Below are 23,839 nucleotides of genomic sequence, written 5' to 3'. Positions count from 1 at the left end.
CAAAAAGCTCAGGACAATGTTTCTCATTCAATAACAGGCATGAAAGCTTACAACACGTTGCTTTTTCCTCACTGACAGGGCTGATGAAAATATAACAAATAGGCTGAAATGGCCGCAGGGATTTCAACCCAGAATCTCTCAAATTACTGTTTAGATAACTTCTACTTCCTAAAAAAAATGCTGCTGAATGATCGACAGGTTAATACAGTTTCGGACTGATATAAAGATTGAAAGCTGTTGCTGCAACAAGTGATTTCTTGATTATAGCAACAGCCCTTGTATAGTTGTGTTGGGAGAGAAGGCTGACAGTCCCTCTGCTAATAAAATAAAGATATCCCCTATCAGAACAGCTAAAAGGTTGGATATAAGATTGACTCATAGTTGCATCTGGTTAGGTGAAACTTCCCTTATTTTAGCAACAGAAATAGTCACACACTCCTGAGCACTTTTTTTAAAAAGAAATTAACCAGCTCTGTAACCTTAAGTGCAGACTAGGGCCAAAGAGAAGACATGCATATCCTTGTGTAGCAGAGCATGCAAGTGCCATCTTAGTTCTCAGCCTTTTCTATGGCTTTATTCTTATTTTGTCAGATCCACTTTATGTAACCATTTCAAGCCTGCTGCCATTTCTCACTCATCATCTATTTTAAGACTTTCTGGCTTTTAATATTATGACATTTTTCTTTTCCAACTGAAAGATAAGGAATGAGTGATTCACATCTTTCCAAGACAGGGCCATGAACACTGAGTCACAGAATTCAAATTCTATTATCATTTACAACAGCGTGATGTGAACTCCCCAGCTGCATCCTCATCCCCTGCTTTGAGAAGATGGAGCCATGAATGAGGGAGCTATAGATTATGCTGTTGCTGCCATGTTTGCAGTTTTGACTATGGATACCTGCAAGGACCAACGCACTCTCAAAGTAAATTTTGAAGTGCTAAATGGTTTTCTTCTCTACATGAAGGGTGATTATGCTAAAACTGGTAAAAGTTTAAGAAGTCAGAATTAAATCTTCCTTTAATTAAAAGGAATATCATTCATGGTCCCTTTAAAGTCAACAGGAGTTTGCCTAGTCCTTTGTTTCCAGAAAATACAGAGTAATAACCTTCTCCACTGAATTTCTTAGCTTTTCTCATTTGCTGTTATCTTGAACGTTTAACATGCTTATAATATCATGGCTTCCTTTGTGTTGGATAAACACTATGTATTTGACTGTAAATGGCCATCCCAGGGGAGACTAGTACCCAAGATAATGAAAGTCTACTTTTACTGTAGGAAATTGATTAAATTATATATTTCTTTGTTTTTATTTGTTTTGTTTTTCCACCTTAATTTGATCAGATTCCAGCTTCAGTAATTTCAAAGGATTTTTTGTTTGGTTCTTGTTATTGTTCATATCACAAGATAGGTAGCAAAAATAAAAAGCTTTCTCTAGTAACACATACAGTGGACACAGTTCCAGGAGTGTTTGAAGGCTACTGAATTGGTTGCCAGATATACTGGAAATCAGGATTCTGCCTGTGACAACGTAATGGAGTTAGAGCATTTCTGAGAGTTCTGTGTAGTAATTATTTTTCTCACATTACAAATTGGAAGAATAATCTCTTACATGTATATGCAGCAGGTAAATCTACTTCAGATTAAAACAGGGAGGTCTGCATTACCACATATTATCTAAAGTGAACACTAAGGTAATATTTTAGCAGGTAATATCTTGGTATCACAATACTTTCTTTTCTTTGTTATATGCTAACATCTCCCCCTCTACAAAGCCACTCAGTGCTTTTTTGCCCTTTGAATTCAGCAAATTAAACTGAACTGTGTCCATGCATTAAATGGATGGAAATGGAAGCTGTTCTCTTGGGTCAGTTGACCCCAGTTCTAATAAAGCAATCCATTGAGACTTTGAACATTTGATTTAATGTGTATGAAAAGAGGAGCACAGATAAAGCTAAAAATGTTTTTATTAACCTTTCACAACTCTACTGAAAATCGTCAGCACGCACCACTAAACTGTGAAATAGTGTCTGCATGATATCCATTGTGCCAAATTGCTGCTTATCTTTTGGAATGAAGTAATAACTACTATATTCTATTTACTCATATGGAAATATTAGCCCACAAACTTTTTCTGTCCCCATAATCTTTAGCATGTCTATATCTACTGTCACAAAAGACATTTTTGGCAAGTCATTACTCTACTGGTTTTAAAACCTCCTTACCACATCAAAAAGCACCACATGAACACTGTGTGGATACTAGAGACCATGAATATTTAAAGAGAGAATATGTTAGTTGTTACTTTGTAATACTTACACAATTTAATTAAGATTTTCTTTTTCTTTTGGCTTGGCTTTATCTTACAGATAAAGAGTAATGATAGAGAGTTTAATTACAGCAGAGATAATTGCATAATAATACTATCTGCATTATTTTTGGCAATAATAAACATAGGTACTACATTCCTTATATTTATTAGGGAAAGGAACCCTAATAATAATAGCCTAAACCAATGGCTCACATATTAAAGTGTATGTCCATGGTTACATAGTGCTTGCTTATGAATGTATATGCATCATGCATCTATTCTTTGATAAAAAAAATAATATTGGAACAGATCATTAACTGCAGCGAAATCCTATCTTACAGAATATAACTACAATTTTGCCTGAGATACCAACAGGACCAGGATTTCAGCTGTGTTGCAAATCAGTGCAGCACCCACAACTGCAAAGGATGTGTGAAACCCAAACAAAAGCCCTGTAAGGATGTGGCCCATTATGACGGAAAGCAATTGATCCATACAGGACACCCGCCCTCTCTCCACAGGAACACTCACCTCGCACAGTAAGGGTAGCAGAGGCTTCCACTTTTCCAACTCGATTCTCCGCAATGCATGTGTAGGTTCCTTCATCTGTGCTCATAGCCTTCTTAACGCGCAAAGTGTAGTCATCTTTGATGTCATACCTGTGTTACAAAAAAAAAAAAAAAAAAAGAAAAAAAGAAAACTCATTCTGTAGCCAACCAACAGAAATGAACAAAAACTCTCACCTGGAATATGCCAGTCTGAATCTATCTTGGATCCAACTTTCCAACTTTGGAAGATAAATTATTATCTAGCATTAGATAATTCCACCAAGCATTAATCTTCATGACATTTTTATTGCACTCTGCATTAGTTAGAAACTTTACATAAAATTAGTATTGCTATGTTCACTCAGTATTAGGGCTTTATTAATAATATCTTTCACTTTGCCCTTGATCTAGAGCAAAATGATAAAATTAAGCTATCAGACATCAGTTATCAATACATGACAGCTCAGGTTTATCATACCTTTAACTATGAGTGAGCTACATGTTTTACCTTTAGCTGATTTGGAATTTTTCCTTTATATACAGTTTTCCTCTAGAGCAGCAACCCCTAAGGCATATTGGTAGGTTCTGACACTGTAATATTATAAACAATAAAAATATATTTAAGCTCTAGAATGTGACATTTATTGAAGAGGCACATTAAAGGAGATTTATCAATTTCACAGAAATACTACAGAGTGATTCATTTAGTGGACAATAACACTTTCTCTTCCTTAAAATAAATTCAAAACATTTCAATTATGCTTTGTCTATTTCTTTGTTTCTACTGTTGTAAAAATTCTAAAACTATGAGGATATATAAAAATTGAAATAATACAAAACATTTCAGCAGGCAGTGAACATTCATTCACAAGGCATTTAGAGTAACTCAATCAAGAAAAATAGGAAAATATTCACAGTTAAATTGTTATCAGCCCGTAGAAGTCAAGATTAACAAACTACTTTAGGCTCTGACGCAAAACTTGTTAAAGTCAACTGAAGACTTTAACTTGTATGAAATTTCTTTGGCTCCTGAATTGGGAAAACGTCATAGATACTCAGCATGGATATTTTACTCTTGAAATACTCTCTTGTAAAATTATTCTCAATGATATTTTTTCTATACATAAGCCCCTGATACCTTAATTAAGTCACCTTGAACCAAGAGTTAGCTTCAGATTCTCATGCATTAAATAGCAAAAGAGGCACATGAGACTAAAGAAAGATCTAGACCTCAGGAGATGTCAGTACTCTAATGGTATAGATGCTCACTAACTAACTTTAGAAAAACTAATTTACCTTCTCTTTGTTATATAGTAAAGACCCCACAAGCTTGTTCAGAGAACATATTGAAATGATAAAGAAGAGCATGCTTACATGTTTTGATGAGTAAGAATGTAATGCTATTAGATACAGAAATGTTGTGAGGCTCTGTCTATGAGAATTGTTTAAATGTTTTGGGAACATCAAATATATACATTACATGCATTGCTATTGGCTCCTTTATTATAGATTTGTAGCAAGAGTACTGTACTAACAGACTTAAAAGCATCTTAACTCAAAGGATCGTATATGTTGAAACGTATAAAGTTCTGTTATGTCTAAGTAAAGCTCACGACATTAATTAGAGTATTGCTAGTAAAGTAGTTCTAAGAATAAAGACAAACCAAGGCATCTTTTTACACTCATCACAATACAATTGAGCTTCATTCTATATTCACTAGGCCTATTCATTAGCAAAAAATGAATTAAAGAAGACCAAATTGTGGCTAACTGTTCTGTCAGAGAAAAACATAAACGCAGATCATATCCATTTCATTAACACTTAATTGTATGTAAATGTTGCATGTCAGATTTAACTGATGAATAAGAGATATGCCACAGGGAAGAATAACTAGGTGCCATGGCATTCTACAGAAATTTTTAGGGACCATTTTTCCTAGTGTAATACCATTGAGGGGCAAAAATAGTTATGACAATAGAGAGCTTCATACACACTTTCTGGATCAGTACAGAGCTATTGCAACTACGCATTCCAAAACCATATGCAGCTGAGGCACATTTCTTCTCAACTGTTCACAGATTAGGTAGTTTTGCATGCTGTGCTGCACTAGTCAATGGCAAAGAGAATCACTTTTTCCATAACAGAGAAAAGGAAAATGGTCTCCCTTAAAAATCTCAAGAATATGACAACAGTATCCTAAAACAATGGAGCAGTTATTTGTCTTTGGCGACCACAGAGTTGCAGACAAAAGAAAACACTCATTTTCTTGACGCAAGGCCAGCACTAGGAGACTGAAAACATGAAGTTGTATTTGGCTCCTGTAAGATGATAAAACTAAGATAAGCTGTAGTGTAAATATGGGTTGGATACAGGAATCACATTTATAAAGCTGGGGAAAAATTAGCCACTTATTTTGTTGCACTGACTTTTTTTTTTTTTTAAAGATAAATACCATCCCTGTGGTTGACTTACCGCTGCTGAGATAAAACCAGACAGACAGCAGGGCTGGATCTGACTGGCTGGCTGCTCGAACTGGGATGCAGGCAGCCTGGGAAAGGGCCCTATAGTCTGCTGTGGGCTGCAGCTGACTCGCTCTTCTTCATCTCACTGATGTGCTGGTGCCGGCATGCCAGCCAGCTGCCTTGGAGGCTTCAGAAGTCTTTATGCTTGCACCTGCCAATCATGCAAATTGTGCAAAGGCTGCTGGGGGAAAGAGCCAGCTGCATGGCATGCCAGGACGCGGAGCGAGAGCACAGCCATAATCTCCCACTTGGATCGAGAAACGGAGGAAGGAGTAAACATGTCACTGTCATGGCCCAGTTACCAATTACTTCAAGGAGTGGCCCAGCTCTCCCTGTCTGCATCTCCAACAAGGACATGCTGGGTTTTTGGACCACCCTGGCAGAACATGCCGTCTAGCAATTGGATTCATACATAGATGGACCCATGGGATGTTATAAACATCTGCTGTCCTGAAGTATTGATATGCTGCCCCTCAGTCATCTGTTCCACCCACTCTGTCCCCAGAAGTCACCACGGTTCAGTGAAGAGCTTTGACAGGCAGGAAGGAGAAAGGAAGAAAACTGGTTTTCAGCTTTAGCTGATCCACAGCAGCACAAGGAACTTGTGTGAGAAAGGGACTGTGAAGTAAGTTGTGAAGGCTGAATATGCTTGTATTCCTTCAGTTTCTCAAGCAACAGCCTGTGAAGTCTTGAATAGTGCTTGGTCTCCTCTTGATCCCAGAGCTTCATATGCCCGCAACAAGTTTCCTCCTGGGTTTCTGGAGAAGATCACTCTCCCCTGGATCACTTCCAAGCTGACACTTGGAACCAGGCTCAGGGCCTCTCTGATTGCCAATACCAGTCACAGACAGAGGTTGATGATGGAGTGGCAGAAAACCAGGCTGTACTGGTTATGCAGGTCCTTAACTTTGCTGGTGCACTAAGAAGGCATTGCCTTCAAAATATGTGCAGCATCAAGAAACACCTCCCAACATATTACCCAAATATTGCTGACTCCTAGCCAAGTAATGCCAACGTTCAACACAAAATGTAGGGTGTCAGACATGGGCTTCATATGCTTATGGTCATCTAATTGATTCTGAATACTTCCCTTTGTTAAACATTTGGAGGTGCTTAACCTTTCAGTTTAGCTTAAACTTCAGCCATCTGACTAAGCTGGAAGAGGTCTTTTAAACAGCTAGTCAGCTTGTGTGGGGATAAAACCCAGCCACTTTTGGGCATCGTGTTACATAACTTGTGTTGTACAAGTCCTAGCTCCAGTAGGTCTGTCTTTAATTACCCAAGAAAGAAGGGGGGCAGGGGACTGCGAAGGAAGAGGCAAACAGAAACAACAAGCAGATGAGAAAACACTGCTGGTGAGGAAATTCTAATAGAAATTGGGTGATTTTGAGTGAAATCTGGCAGTCTCTGGCACATATGAATGCATTCATTGTTGCTAGTTTTGATTAATGACAGTTGTACAATAGTGTGCTGACAGTCACTGCCATACAGACACTTTTTTTTTTTTTTTTTTTAATATGAAACTCTGCTGAAAATGCAACCCAATCAGATTTGGCCCCCGAACAACATGTGCTATCATCACTGTACCGTGAATTGAGATTGATTGGTAACCAGCTGTGACAAAGTGGGAAAAAGAGCCTTGTCTTTTTCAAGAAAAGAAAAAAATAAAAATAAAAAACCCTGAATCGTGTCAAAACCATTACCATCTGCTCAACCACATAACAAATAAAACAAAACACATTAACTACTTTTGAGTAACACAAATTAATGTACCAAGGTTAGATTCATGCATTGGCTTAAGCATCTAAGAATAATCTTGAATTATACTGATTTTGTCGCAGTTAGCAGTTCTTGATTTTTTTTCCCTATATTCAAAAGTGTATCTGTCCCTATTCAGCCACCAATCTTCCATGGTTATCAAATAAAAAAAGTGAGAGAGAGAAACAGAGAGAATAAGAAAATTTACTGAAGTTGGAGAGATTTAGTGGTATGTTTTTTGCATTTGATATGCATTCTGCTACTTCATAGAAGAACCCTTAGATATCCAGATTTTCAAAAACGTGCATGCGGCTATGCATAAAAATATGTTTCTTTGTCTTTTGTGTGCACAGGTAGAGCAGCTGCGTCTGTATCTGGAGTTGTTACATTCCTAGATATCCAAGTAGGTCTAACTAGTGAGGATGCAGTTGCTTCAGCTGTGCATTTTAAAGTTGTAACAATGCATTACTACGTTCACTAAATTCAACAAAACCAACTCAAAAAGATGTCCTTCCTGCTAAAGGGAAATTGCAAAAGTCACATCTTAATTGCTGTAAACTGATGCTGTTGGCATCAAAAAAATTACATCAATTTATACCAGGAACCTATTTTCTTTTAAATATTACTCTAAATGTAAATATATATATATATAACATATATATATATATAATATATATATATATATGTGTTATATATATAAATGTTGTACGTAGGCTTTGTAGGCTTTCCTTTTTTTGTTGTTGTTTTCTTTTAGAGATGGCACAAAAATTACTTTGCTTTGTTTTCTTTTGCCTGTTTGCCAGGCAATTTTGCAACACACACACACACAAAGCTTGAAGATTACTCACAACATCAATGATTAGGGAGCCCAAATAGAGAGATGCTACCAGCCAAAAACCAGAGTAAACAGGAGGTAGTTAAGGAGGCTTAAGCTTCTGTCTCCACTTCTCTTTTGTGGTGCTGGCACTTCACTTCACAGCATAGTGCCACAGCTTTTCACTGGCTCCTGGACTGTCCATGCCAGTTGGAAGGAGCCAGAGGGAAACTGCAGTGAAGATGGAAGCGTGGAAGCGTGAGCCCCTTACCTGCTTCGGCCTTGTGTGGTCCAGGAGCAGAAAAGGGATCCACCGCTCCCACCAGGGATGTATCCACCCTTACTACCAGCTCCCTTACACAAACTGTTTCTTTTTCACTTACAGCCCATGCACAAGCCTATGTGAGTGACACAGGGAAAGATAGTGTGCCTCTCCTTTTCGTTCCCTAGAAAACCCTAATCAGTGACAGAGAGTGCAAGAATGCATACATTTGTGTGTACTGGTGTCTCAAATTGTTCTCTTGTATGCCTGCAATCAAGGCTGCTTCTTGCTGGGTGGCTCTAAGATGCAGCTGAAGGCTACAATAAACTGCCCTACCAGGGAGCTATCCCCAGAGTGAGGGACAGGGCAGCTGCCACTCACGGGCACATGTGCAAATCCCCATTTATTCCTTGCCTATTCCACTCATACCAGAGAAAGGTACAAGGCAGTGCAACATCACCTGGAATTTCTTAGTGTGAGGCATGTATACAATCAGTCATGGAAGATGGTTTACTGGCCTTATGTCAACAAGCCAGAAAAAGAGCTAAGGGATACAGGTTACTGTACACTATTTTTTCTTAAAATATACTGACAGCAGGTTCTGCTTTAGTCCAAAATCTTTTACATGTTGTTACCAACAGATTCTTTATAATTTCTTATGGTTGACACTCTCAATTGCAATAATACAGAACACAGAACCACACTGCAATATGCCTTAAGCGAAGATATTCGACAAAATGGCCTAAATCTCATAAAAGATGTATGCAACGGTTACAGTAACTGTGCCAACATTGTGAAACCATTCCCATGTCCAAGAAAATCATGTTTTCCAACTTCTCTGGAAGCATTAGACTATGCAGCACTACTCTTACGAACACACATATGTGAGTGCACATAGCTAGTACTTCTAAAAATCAGCTGCCATGAGCTCAGAAAAGACCCAAGAAAGAAAAATGGGACTGCTTTTTCATTCCCATTAAAATAATTTGAAAACATAGAAGTTCAGAACAAAACGTATGTTTGGGAAGCTGTTTCTCAGCAAACACTATGAAAACTGATAGAGGCTCTTTTCTGCATCTACATCTCTGCTTGCACAGAGAATTGCCACATTAATTATCCAAAATGGGCTTCTGATTTGATTTGAGTTCCAGACAGATCTCCACATTTCAAACGCTGGAACCTCAGTGGAAGTATGAGCTAAGAGACTATGTAATGACTTGGCATGGAGGCCTACCCTCCTGTCATCAGAAGTAGTCCTTTACCTCACATATAAGACGCATTTGCCAGGCACTTGGGGAGATTTGTATTATTAACGCCTATATCATAAATTTATCTATCTGAAAAACACTCTTGATTCACAGGGTTATCTGCTCGGCACATCACTGACATTACTTTTAAGGAAATTAGTTTTATGGAAAAACAGTATTTTGTTTTTCCTTAAAATAAGGACTGTGTTCCAGTCATTGCAAGTACCCTTTTGTCTATTTCTATTTAAAAAAAAAAAAAAAAAGGAAAGGAAAGGATACTGCAAGGACTGGGACACTATAAGAAGATCTGAGCCAAATTGACATTTTGCTCTCACTAAATATAGTTATCTGATTTTGTTATTTTTATTTTTTAATATGAGTACATAGGTTACGAGTAGTTTGAAACAAACAATTTGTGTTGGCCATTTGTGTTGGACTGTTATTAGTTGCCTTAAGCATGATGAATGATTATGGTATACTTGTCAGAGAACTAACTGAAATATTTTTAATCTGTATTTTGAATCAGTAACCAACCATGAAGTGGTAATTAAAGATGAAGTCATGTTAATGCTTTAATGAAAGTGCCTTCTACATTACAGTTGAGCCAGAAAACATATTATTAAAAAGCACGTTTTTGCTAATGTAGGACCTAACAACAGCAATTGGAAATTGTTCTTAAAGATAAAACTTTAATCTTGCATTGTTTTCACTGCCAGTTTTTGTTTGTTTTTTTTTAACTGAGATGATGACTTTTGTACCCCATTCAGGGATAAAATGTACTTAAAGGAGAAGAAATCTCTCTGGGCCAACCATTCCAATGGCATCAACAATGCTGTGGTCACAGCTCTTGAATCTTATTCTCACTTGAGCCTAACTACCAGCTTTCCTTTCCTGAATGTTTCACATAAAAACTGCACAGCTAACTATCTTTACTTTTTCATTCTGTAATCTTAATAGTCAATAAACTGATTATTTGAGTGAAATTCTACACCTAGTTTTCTAGAATTTTTTTGTAGAATTTCTCCTTCTGCAAGACCGTTTATTTCCCACAATCTTTCATGACTGGAAAATTCAGAGAAATCCATGTCTGAGGCTACTATTGCTGGTATTAAATTTCCCTTCAGAACTCTGCTAGTGACTCCATTAATTTTCAGACACGTAACAATTTTAGGACATTAGACAACAGAGAATAAAAGCTAAACGATCCTCTTGTGGCAATCCTATTTTAGATGCACTGCCAGTGATCACTTTGCAGATCACCAATGGCTCACACAGCATAAAGAGAAAACACATAGGCAGGACTGGTAGTTGACACAATTCCTTTAAGGCTGTTGTCCATGGAGTTGTAGAGCTATTTTCCCAACCTTGACCCTTATGTAAGCAACTGGAGACTGTTTTCATGCATCTGCAAACAGACTGCCTGAAACAATAGCTCTTCTTCAGCTCTGTGGTGAGACCTGACACTTAACATTAAGCCAATTTAAACGTCAGTGCTATTAACCATTTCTCTGCTGTTCAGTCCAGCACAGACACGTCAAACACTTCTGCTCACAGCATTTAATATTTCATACAAATTGAACAGTGGATAGCTACTGGGTTAGATGACAGATTTCTGGGGTAACTATGGGATGATCCATCTACAGGGCGTTATTCAATACCATGCCTTGAGGGACTTTAATAGTCAAAAAACACTCTGATTTACACTTTCACTTGGCCATGTATTCCTCCAAAATCCATAAGGAATATTTTTCCACTTGCAGATTGGGAAGGAATCATTGACGGGCAAAATACCCATCAGAGAACAGGATTGGTTACCAAACCAAAAGAACAAACAGTAGGGTACGTCAACTGGATGCTACCCACATACAGAAAACTAAACCAACCCCTGCTTCCCTTTTACCGCTCATCAACTCTCTCTCTCTAAATGGTACCTCTGGCCTTACAGAAGTTTCCACAAATGGTTCAACATAACAACTACAAACACACTTTGATTGTATGCTGCTGAAATCTGCCTGTTCCAGTAGGCTACGCGGATTCTCTACAAGTTGTGTTACAGCTTGCCCTGTGCTGCATTAAGCCCAAGATAACAACGTCCTCTGTGAACCACCTCTACTCCCTTCAGCTGTATGTAAGAATACAAATAACGTATTAAACCTCTTTCTTTCACTGTCTCCTTTTGACAAGCTATTAAGAACATCCAATCTTCTCCCCTATGCTCCTCATAAAGGGAGTTATTCTCTCCTTGATGCCTAGCTTAGGAAACAAAAAATGGACATGCAAATCATACTGGATCTAACCAGAGGTAATGAACAGTACACATAATATAGCTAATATGAAAAACATCCTTTTTTTCCTGACCTTTTATTTAAAACTGTTAATTGTCATTAATTGCAACAGAAATTTGCTGATGTAACCAAAGATTATATCCATTAAGGTACTAAAACACACTCTTTAATTAATTTTCAACACACATTAGACTGAATTTTGTTACATTCTGCACGGAGATTAACTCAACCAAAGCACACAGTGCTATGGTGTTATTAACTCATATTTCATTGAAAGGTCATTCTCCCCTTGGTTGTGTCTAGAGGAGGCTGTAGTTAAATACCTCACTATCCCATCCACAGAATATAAATAGAATTATGTAGAACTGTGTTTACTCACAGAACCCATAGTTCCATTGTTTCTTAAAAATTACCATTTCTCAGGCTTACCTTATCTTGAGATCATGCAGAAACACAAATGCAGAACACCTCTGGCGATCATGCCCTTTCTGGATCTTCCCTTAAAAATCTAACTTTTCTGAATTGATAGGGATAAGTTTTGCTGTAAATAGCATTGAAATTTGTTTTAAAGATTTGTACCTGGGAAGACTATGATATTTTTAAAATTTCATCTCTTACCCTTAGGTTCAAGCCCACAAGAATCCACGGAGGAAAGCACAGAAATGACAGCACTTCATGAAAATGCATGCCTATCAGAAGCGACAGACAGAATTTCTGAGCAGACTATGTGTGTGCAAGTATTCCTCAGGCACAAGCGTCCGGTTTTAAAAACACAGCAAGACTAACTTACCTACAAAGACTTTTGATGGAGCTAACACATATAAGTTAAGTCTAAATACTCAGCTGTAGTCAAGGTTAAACATTAGGGCCTGTCACTTATAGCAATTAAAGTTCTCAGCAAATAATGACAATCCTTTTCTGCACTTAAATATATGTATAATTTTCAAAACCAGAAAAGTGCATTTTCCCAAATTATTTTAAGGAACATTCTTAATTTTTAGTAAGTAAGGAAGCTTACTGTGCTGTTTATGATTTTCACTGCTGTGTATCACTGCTCTGTCTCATTTAATAACCTGCAATTTTGTAACACATAGCAATACACTCTGTGTAAACTACACACTGTTTTCCTTCTGAAGTATCACTCTTGATTTTTCTGCCTACACTCTCCCATTGTGTGGGCAGCACATAAAACAACTCTTCCTGCTGGTGCAGTTGCCACTTTTCATTTCTAGTATAATATTCATCTAACCAGACAGTGCCTGTAAATGCAACTTACACGAGCAGGTTGTAATTTCATTAAAGATGTATTTACTGAGCTAAGCCAGCTGTTCTGGGCTGGAATGCGTAAAAAGACCCAAGTGATTGCTACTCAGTCATTTTTAAGGCAACTGAAAAATACATTTGCTGAGCTAACCTCACTCTCCCAAAGAGCTGGCACTGCTAGCTTCTTCTGTGTAAAAGGTTTAAACAGTTATTATAGTGTGTCACAAATTTTAACTTGTAATTGAAAAGCTCTCGACTTCCTCAAAAAAAAAAAAAGAGAGAGAAAAAAGAAAATATCCGTATTACTTGCTATGTAATTACAGACTATGCAGCTGCTCTCTTCGGCTGTGCTAGAAAATTTAAAGACATGAAACACTGTACAAAGCTTATTCAAATTTTATTGCTAGTCATAGATACGCCACTCTCACATTGGAGCCTCTCAAATAATATCAGTTTCTTCCTGCTACCAGGACTAAAAAGCAGATGCATCAAGAGTTGACTGAGGCCATATTGAGTTCCTCACTACACAGGAGACCATCAGACCCCATAGCAGGAAAGTATAATCTCTATTTCTGCCAAGCAGACATCAAAGGAAAGCTACCTGAACATGTGGTTGGAAAAAGACTTCAATGTGTGAAAATGATTTTTCTTTAATTCTAAGTATTTCCTGATCATTCTGCATAGCCACAATTGCCTGAGTTGCTTTAATACAATTTTTGTGCCATCTCCTTGTGTCACTTATAATGAAAAGAAACTCTATTCATGAAGTAGCAAATCTAGTATTTCAGCCAAAGGCATAAGACTGGTGACCCCACAATATCCTGTTCACCTCCAGTAGTTTGACGTGAGTCATACTTGATTAACTATTCCCCTAACTTCTGTGTACTGTATAAGCTATGGTGTGATGTTGAATTTTTAGAGCAATTAAAATAAAATATACACCATGTGCCTCTATCCTTGATTTACAATGCATTTCGGTCTTGGGTCACTGATTCAAAATGGACAGCTTCTAGAAAAAAGCTTTACATAGCCCAGATTTCACATTGTACTTTGATTTTGCCTGTTGGTGCAGTATCAGCATTTTTTATAGCATGCTTTTCATTTGCTGGGATTGGTTTAGGGTCTAAAAAGAATTTTCAAATCTGAAGAATCAAATTAATTTATTATTAAACCTATATATATATATAGGTTTAATAATAAATTTATATATATATATATATATATAAGCTATGAAAGCAATTGTGCATAATTCACAACACTGTTTCCACCTGCTCCTTTCTATTGCTTTCTTAATTCCTGTCCACAGATACAAAAAAAGCTTCATGATTTTTACAGAAGTCTTTGAAATCTCAAGATCAGGTCTACAGGAATTTGGAAAAGTTACATCCTCTGAATGTTATCGAGACCTTTTTTCATGGACGTTTTAACAACGTCCACTATAAGAACAACTTAAGTTCTTAAATTTAAAATGTAGATTATTGTAGTTGTTTTAGATCATTAATTCAAAACAGCAAAAATGTGGACTGAAGACTACTGAAGATTTTCACATGCAGAATAAACTTCTGCCCATCTGTTCTCACTTTTAAAGCATGATTGTTCATAAATTTCTGGGTAATTATAAGGACAATTAAACAAAATACCCACTTTAAGACCTTTTATTATTTTCATATTTTCAAACACTTATTTCTTTAGAAGTGTGTTTTTTTTTTTCCTACCCCCTCCCCCCCTTCAATCCAACTGCAACTGGAAGTGTTTACAGTTCATCAGGGATTTTTATAATTAAAACTATAATAGCCTGAAATTATTTTCCAATTATTACTCAACACACCAATTGGTGGAGCAATACTGTTTATATTTGTCACCAGAAATTACTGTGATTACTTTTCTCTTTGCTTTCAGATGTAAAAAAGCTAAAAGAAAGTAAGATGGAAAAACAGAGAAGGATTTCTAAAAGACTATGCATCTAGTATCAGTCATTCTGGCATTCACCAGAAGCAAATTACAGAAACAAAACGCATGCAAAAATTGATAATTCAGTTTATCCCACTTTGCTATCACTGACCTAGACATTTTTGAAAGTTGAACTAACGACAGAAAATTTTAATAATTTGCAATACTCGTTGAAACAGGTACCTACTATAATCACTTTGTAATCTAGGGATGTGGCCTAAAGGAAATTATTGGAAAACAACAACAACAAAATACAGACAGATGTGCAAAGAACATCATTAGCTGTGGAAACAGGAAACTGGCACTGAAAGCTGTAAGACAAATAGCTGCACAGATCTGCTCAGAAAAAGGGATTTATTTACGTAGAAAGAATAACAAAGGGTATTCTTTATTTCATAATCCACTGTAGATGTTAAAATGCTTAAAATAGCGGAGTTCTGAAGATGAAAGCTACTTTCTATTTTAACCTCCAAAAAGAAAATCTTGTATTTCTTCAAGGAGGAAAGACTTAGGAATACTCTTCTCAGTTTATAAAATGGTCACATTTTCATTTTCTCTTCCATTCATTCAAACTACACCTGGGTAAAGTTCTTTGCTTGCATTAAAAAAAATTCAGGAAAAACAATACCTTTTCTTTCACATATCCCAGGTTTACCCTCCTTCATTAAACAACATGGAGCATGGTTTGGAAATTTCCAGTCTTTGGACACTTAGGATTCTGCTTATGTATACTGTTGTGTATATGATACATTTTGAAAAATAAAACTTACAGTCCCAATCATCGGAGGTATTTGCTTTTAAAGTACAGATATTGGACTCTACTAGATGATCACAACCTATGTCGTTCAGGTTGTGGTGGTAACCTTCTACAAGGACAGCAGCAGTGGCAGTTGTCTACCACCCGAGGTGGTCTTCAGCATGGGACCCTTCTACTTTGCCCCTTCCTCACTGTGATGTTCTGAGAAGCCGACACAACTGAAGACGTATCCTCCCTTTCTATCTTAAGATGCCAAACCACAGTAAATTAAATGTTTAAGCGCAGTGTAAAAACACTGCTGAACACTGTGAATAGTTTCTGAGCCTGAAGTTGAGTGTCATCAGAATGTATCTGATGAACCTGCCCTTCGCTTAGTTAAAAGCATAGTAAAAACTCTCTCCTTTCCTGTTACATTTCTTCTTTCCTAGAAAGACGTCATGAATGAACAGAAACTACCTCAAAACACACAGTACTTAAGTTTTTCCACAATAAAATACATAAAAAAGGAATATAAAGCCACAAAAAAAAAAAAAAAAAACGCAATGTGCAACCTCATCAAAGGCACTGTCAATTCATCCATTCTGCCTATGAGACTTAGAAGACATGATTTAAACAGTAGAAGCAGCACAATAGTAAGACTAAATCACAGCAGCACAATGCATTTACTAAGGGATACTTCGCAATGCATAGTTAAATAGCAAGGAAAAATTCATCTTGCCATCCAAAAGACTGCTCTTCAAAATAATATTCTACACATTACATACATACACATCTACCTAAATAATTAGGTTAAAAAACTACATCAATTTTAATTTGTTTTAAGTTGCAAGTAGAGATTATTTTAAAATGTATGTACATTTATATGTATATGTATCTTTTCTGTTAAAACAGAATATTTTTTTTTCCCCTGGAATATGCATCATTACATTAATACATACACTAATATATTCAATTAAATAATTGCATATTCACTTAAGACATCTTATAGAGTTGAGGATGTGGAAGCTAAAACAGGTATTCTCCAATCTGAATTTTGTTTTTTATTAAAGATTTAGATATTGAGAAACAACCGATGTTAACCTTAGACATAACGATGACTGCACACTGTGTGATTCCAAGGAATTTCCCCATCATTTTTCATGAGTTTGTATGTGACACTAAATTCCATATTTAGCAACTGGATAAAGACTGCCAGACAACAGTCTTACCACATTTTACCATGTTGGGGTGAAAACGTAAGACAGGCTGTGATTAAGAAAGAAGGCCACGATGTCTAACTTGTTTTACTTAGGCCCAGTCTAGTAGTGTGCTCACAGCACACTTAATATACTCTGACAGGATCAAACTAGTCACACAAACACCATCACAGTTGTTCTTTTTTTTTTTTTTTTTTTAGTGGTCATGATCGGAGAAGCAGAAATAATATTGGCAACCAGCCTACACAGGGTAAATGCAGTGTTTTAAGCACTTGTTTGAATAAGAAAAGATCTAGATTTTCTCCCTTTCTTCAAATTATATCTGCCACATCCAAGGAATAAACAACACTGATGGAAAACAACGATCAAGCACGGTGGGGAAAAAAAGGCACTCTTCATGTCTTCTCTTTAATTTAAAAATACTGTGCAAACAATGAATTAGGAGTCACAGGGTCAAAAGAGAAGACAGGCTATAGGAGACCTGGATTCTCATTCCTGTTTCCAAACCTATTTCTATTTTAAGATATTTCAATCTAAAAATGGTTCAGCATCAAACATTGGAAGAACTCTGGAAAGCAGGGACCAAACTCTGTTCTGCTAGCTGAAAGGAACCAAGTTAATTTAATGTCCTTTTATAAGACAGACTCTCATACTCTGATCACTCTGGAATTTGTTCCAGATTAAATGAATCTTTCTTGAACACAAGTGCCCTGTTCCAGATTTCATCGTTATTTTCCACTTCCAACAGTTTGTTTCTTTTGTCTTTTCCAGAGGAAGATTTCTTTCTGAGACCCAACAGACATTAGCAAAGTAGCCAACAAAGCCCTGCTTCTAACCCACCCCATAAACATGACAGAGAAGCTCTGGGCTCTCCAGCCAAACTTTCTCCCTTTCAGTATTACCACATTGCTATGAAGGCTATTATCATTGGTACAGTCCATAAAACATCTTTATTTTTCTCCAGTAATGCAGTGAATTGAATCTGTTGACATCTACGCATCAATTTTCTTCCTCGCACAGGAATCCACAAGCTGGACAGCCCAGCTGAGTGGATTTCCCTACTCAGCTGGCTCTGGAACACGGTTTGCGGTGCCAAAGACCAGAAACACAGGAAATAAATCTAGCTGGGAGTGGTTCCAGGGTCATTCAACAGCGGCAATTTGAAAGCGCTGGGAACACGAACGCTATTCTCACCTTCCTCTCGGTGGGTCTGCGTCGTCTTTCTTCCAGCGGACAGTTGGCTGCGGGTCCCCCTGCACCTGGCACCGGAAATCCACGGCCTCCTCCTCCAGCACCACTTGGTTAATCGGCCGCCTGAGAAACGTGGGCCGCTCTTGAAAAGAGACATCAGAATTCCTCAGTGAGTCACAGGGCTGACATGAAAACTTTTGACTTTTCAGCATCTTTTTGTTTACCGACTCGCGGAAGGCAGAAAGGAGGGCTGAGCTCCACGAATTCAGACAAGTGGTACTGATGATGTGCATCAGCAGCCTGGACGACGACGGCTGGGCTGGAGATGCAGCGGCTGTCACGTCTGGCGCTCACGTAAAAGCCAAGTGCCACCAGCATGAAGCACGCGTTAGCCCCGACTGCCCGCCTGTCACACCACTGGGGACGTCTTCAAGACCGTGCCCTTCCATGTGAATGTTTTGGCTCTGCACTGCTGCATGCATGGAGTGTGATTTAAGAGCTGCTGTCTGCTCTAGCAATATACGAGCTGCCAGTGGAGACAGCCTGCCTTCGGCAGTAATCAATACCTGGATGCTTCGGAGGAAAACGTAAACTCTGTGTTATGCATCTCAGCCGATCGAGGGCTATTGTACCAAGGTCAAATCTTCCCTGATCCTCATCACTAACTTCACCACAGAAAACTAAATTAAGGTTTGAATAATCAGTTCTGTTTACCCTTGTTATGTTAGCCTGCACAGCTACAAATATTATTAATCATCATAATGTTGCACAGGCCTGCTTGAAATCCAGATGCAGAGCCACAATCTGATCTCAGTTACACTGGTACAAACTCAGAGTACCGGTAATTTCATTTGAAAGGATGTCACTGGGGTTAGCTTCCAAGTTGCCTTTGGATTGCATAAATTTGGTTCTGTCTTCTCCCAGCCATACTGCACTTTCACTGTCATAAATTATTTATGCCAGAGACAAACCATTATAAGACTGGGTTTATATGAAGCACTATTTCCACTCAAGACAGCGATTTATTACACAGGCATTTAAAACCAGTTACACACTATGTTTCACATTTCATTCTCAGTGAGTTGAGGGCTACGATGTCACTTAGAAAATTATTCAAAATTCACACAGATGTAAGCAATACAAGATTCTGACTCAGACAGTTTGTCTTGATAACTACAGAGCTGAGTTTATAGGCTTGATATCCATGTTTAATATATGAAAAAAAAAACCACAAACATTAAAAGAACATTAATAAGGTTGCAAAATTGAGCGTGCAGCACCTAAGTGCCAGAAGTGTCAGAATTAAGTCTGTCTGCATGCCCTTTCATCATTCCCTTTCTGTTTATGCCTTATGGGACTGGTTGCAATTACATGATCACATACTATTTCTTCCCCAAACATCTCCAGATTGTTGGTATTCATTTAACGAGCAGGTGTTTAATATTTTGCTTTAGTTGTACTGTTTAGTGGGTGGCCTCCTGTCATATTTCTCAAATCTCACTTCAAAGACAGAATTATTAATTTCCTCACAATCTCCATTACACCTATCTTAATGCTTCATAAATAATTCACCTACTTTCATAGCCCCTCTCTGAGGTGTGATGGAGATCTAAGAAAGCAAGGTAAAAAAACAAAACAAAACAACAACAAAAAAAACAACAAAAAACCTGCTAAATCTTCATGCCCAACTTGAGACACAAAACTGCCAACTTATTTTTTCTTGAGAATTCAGCATGAATTTTGTATGCTTGAAGCTCAGTTTCCATTGAATTTAGTTACAGCTGATAAAATATTTACTACTCTCACAAATCAGAATATTAAGTCAGAAAATAAGGAACACAAAACCAACTGTTAATAAATATTTATGAGTGACACAACATCACATAGGAATTACATGATACTAGCAGGGGTACCTATTGGCAGAGAAAAATGTATTTTGTCAGCAGAAGAATTGACACATTCAAGGATCAACAGCGCTTTTCCAGGCGCTAAAGATAATAACAAGTCTAAGGGACAGACTTTCTTCTCCCCATTTCTCCCAAGCCATTGCTGTTCTCTCACTTTTCATTGTTTTTCTGCACGCTGTGCTGGCAGGTTGCAGTAGCATTTGGGCAAGTAAATGCAGTTCTGGTCTCCCTCTGCCCCTTGAAATCCAGTCTTCATTCCCTGTTTCAAGCCTGTGTATCAGCCAGTCGTATATATTCTTCGTTACAGCTCCTTGCCCTGAGTGTGCCCCACCAGATTTTTCCTTCCCTGAGCATGCATTCTCCTGATCCTTCCCAGTCCCAGCTAGGCTTGCTCCTACCCTGACCTTTTGTCTTGTCTAGCCTGTGAGAATGCTTCATGTCCACCTCTGGTCCAGCAACTAGCTGTGCCAGCTCTTCCCAGCTGCAGCCTGCTTCTTCAGCCTGTCTCCTCCTAACCCAGAACATTGCTGTTCACAGCCTCAACCCAGGAAATGTTTAAGTCCAGTTTCCCTTCATGCCTCTAACTTCCTCGTGCATTTTAGCAAACTGATGTAATTTTCTATTACATATTTGAACTACACTTGAATTGGAGCTTCTTTTCTCTGTGCCATCCAGATACAGCCCATCCAGAATATTAATACAAGAAAAATTGGTTGAAGTAACCAGACATCATTGCAGGAGACTGACAGCAATGCCAGACTGCACTGGAGGAAAACTGCTGCTCAGAACTGTACTCTACTCAGTCTCTCAGGAGTATGAGTTTATTTATTTATTTCAAGAGGTGTATAAATGCCTAAGCTTAGTGAAAATTATTTGGGAAGGCAAAAAATTACATCTCTGGTACAGCAGCTACTATTTCCCATCGAATTCTAGGTTCTTGTTATTCAGTATGAGGGACCTACCTGCATTTCTCAGGACAAAAAGCTTCCTTCCTTTCTCTCCTTCAAATTCTTCCCCATATTCATCCAATTATCCTTTTACCTCCCAACTACAAGAATTTCAATATTTGTAGAAAATAATGAACAATTTTAACAATTAAAAAACAAAAAAACAAACAAAAAACCCCAGGTAAATCAGACATCAAGCATGGAAAATTTTGGATAAAGCCATTTTAGTTTGACAAACATTAAAACAGGATAAAGTAACAAAAGTGTTAGTTGTTGGCCTTAATGCTAAGCAATGCACTTGGCCTGTCTGTAAATATGTGGATCCAAAAGGGAATATCTTAATTAAACTTTCTGTAAGTTTGCAGCAGTATCTTATCCAGAACTTCTCACATAAAAGAGCATAGCTCAACGCCTCCTCTGAGCTCACGAACAATACATTCTATATTTTGGAATTTATTTTTCAAAAGATGATCTTTAGCCAAGAGATTTAGATTCAGATCAGCATCCTTATAGGTGATTTAGAAGCCCTGGTCCATTCACTTTGAATTTTAATAAATCTGCATGTGCATGTGTGTTTGCTTGGTCTGCATACAAAAATTATTTCAGGCCCTCTTTATAAAAGCTGCCTGTAAACAACTAAGAAATAAACATATTCATGTTTATGAAATTGCTATTTGTGGCTGTAAATGATTCTATACAGGAGATAATAAAATAAATTCCTATCACATTTTGAGGAGAACCCAGCTGATGAGACAGTAAATGGCTGAAAGATCATTAGGTAAATCACTTGATTCCAGACCAAGACAATCTAGGAGTATAAATGTTTGTTTCAGATCAGCTTCTCAAATTGTGTATTTTCCAAAACAGTTACATATTTGCAAGAAAATAGATAGCTATGGAAGTACAGACCACAGTTATCAAAGACATACAAATAACAATAAATGCTATTTCCATTTTTTCATCCCTGCATTTTGTACAGAGTGAATCTGGAAAGAACAAGTTCTCTTTCATGTTGTTTCCTGGATTTGTATCACTTAGACAACCCCTTGAATATGTCCAATAGCTAATTATACAGCAATAAAGTGATCAGAGGGAATGCCATTGCCAATGCAATTAACATTCTTTATGTGAGATTAACTGGATTTGAGTCACCTGCATAACTTGCTTACAATGTTAATCTCTCAGGAGACAGGGCTTGCCTGAGCATGCTAAATAGAGAAGATTTCTTTGCACAGCCAGGTCAAATACAGTTTCAGAGCCAAACCTCAGAAAATATCTTGTGATTTTTTTTCTTTTGAAATGATTCACCCACAAATAAAGCCTTGTGGTGTAATTAAACATTGTTACTCTGTCAATAGCATTCAGAACATAATATGTTTGAGAAACAAAAGGGTAATAAATTAAAATCATGGACATATAAAAATTTTAATATAGTTACTTTATAAGTTTTCTCTGAGTAAATAAAATACCTACTTCCCAGGCTTTCACTGATGAATATTAAAAATCTTTGAAGAGAACTATAAAATAGGTCATGGTTATACGTCATGTCAACCAGTTGTACTATTACTGGGGTGACCTTTATAACTTCAGAATAAACTCTGCTTGCAGTTATAAAAGGGGATTGTTAATGCAATCTGGGCACACACCTACAGTATGTTGCAGTGCCTGAGATAGGCACTACTAGAAAATCACAGAACTGATCCAAGCCAGAAACATAAGAAAACCCTTCCTTGCTTTGGGTGCTGACACAAATAAACCCCTGAACTCAATTTTGCCTCTATTTAACAATTGGTCTGTGTATCACACTCTATTAGAGAGATTCGGATGACCTTCAGATGTATTATTGCCCTTTCTCTGTTCCTCAAAAAGTTAGACAGCCATATATGGGACCTCAATCTAATTAAAATGATCCTAACTGCCTTAATATATTTTGTCTGCTGAGGCAACTGCTAGAGTGAAGGATTTGATGGTCCCCATAATGTGGAGATTCAATCTGATTTAGAACTGTTTTCTCCTTCTTGGCTGGAGAGAAGGCATCTTTTTTTTAAAAAGTTCTCCTGGTCTAAAAAGAAGCATTAAAACACGAGTTAGAAGGATGAGTTTTGGGAGGTATTTAATAGCAAATAGTTTTTTTTTTTTAAAGTTTCTTTTCACCTTAGTGTTCTGATGCAAAGGAAAAAAGAAACATTAGGTGATAAGAAGTAAGTTTCATTTCAGAATGCTGTCAAAACTGTAGGTATTTCATTACCTGCATCATAAGCTGGATATAGTAAAGCTGTCTGTCAAAAATGAAGACGAGGAAGGAGACAGCATACAGGACACTGGCCAAATAAATGAAAATACAGTTGCAAAAGCAGATATTTTACTATTTAAAGACATTCTTCTACTTCCTCTTTTCAGGCACTTTTTCTTTTTTAGGTTTGAGAAATCAGGAGTTGTGTAGACATTGCACACTTCTACAGACATTGCATAGTACTAACAAAATGCAGTAAGCTTGCACAGTGAGTGCATGGAGAAACATGCAAATGAACTAGATTGATTTTTATCAAATGTTAGCGTTTTCCTCGTATTGTATCTATCTACTGTGGTTTTAATTTCAGGAATAATTTCTACTGAGTATGAGGAACAGACTACAGAGCGCAATCAGACCCTTTTTCACAGTTGTATCATCCTATTGCAACTTGTTAGTACCCGCAGATAGCAAATATTGCAAAGCTACAATGATTCTTTACAAACTACCACAAGTACACTGCAAGTGGGAAGTATAAGAATTTGAAGAAAAACAGAAGGAATTTTGATCTGAGGGACAAAATACACACTGTCAACCTCTCCATCTTAAACTGTGAATGTACACCCTGATTTAGACAGATTTTCTGGCT

At 37.4% G+C, this 23,839-nt stretch overlaps 1 protein-coding gene across 1 annotated transcript in view; it reads right to left on the bottom strand.

The window, feature by feature from the left end:
• Positions 1 to 23,839, bottom strand: part of ROBO2 (roundabout guidance receptor 2) — a 435,081-nt gene that overhangs the window by 119,921 nt on the left and 291,321 nt on the right. Inside the window, exons 7-8 of the mRNA XM_050710499.1 lie at positions 18,110 to 18,248; positions 2,844 to 2,971 (exon numbers count right to left, since the gene is read on the bottom strand). Coding sequence (XP_050566456.1) covers positions 2,844 to 2,971; positions 18,110 to 18,248 — 267 coding nt within the window. The remainder of the gene's footprint in view (positions 1 to 2,843; positions 2,972 to 18,109; positions 18,249 to 23,839) is intronic.

The sequence above is a fragment of the Cygnus atratus genome, chromosome 1 (assembly GCF_013377495.2).
Source record: "Cygnus atratus isolate AKBS03 ecotype Queensland, Australia chromosome 1, CAtr_DNAZoo_HiC_assembly, whole genome shotgun sequence".
Taxonomy (NCBI): Eukaryota; Metazoa; Chordata; class Aves; order Anseriformes; family Anatidae; genus Cygnus; species Cygnus atratus.
This window is presented reverse-complemented; position numbering and strand designations above follow the sequence as displayed.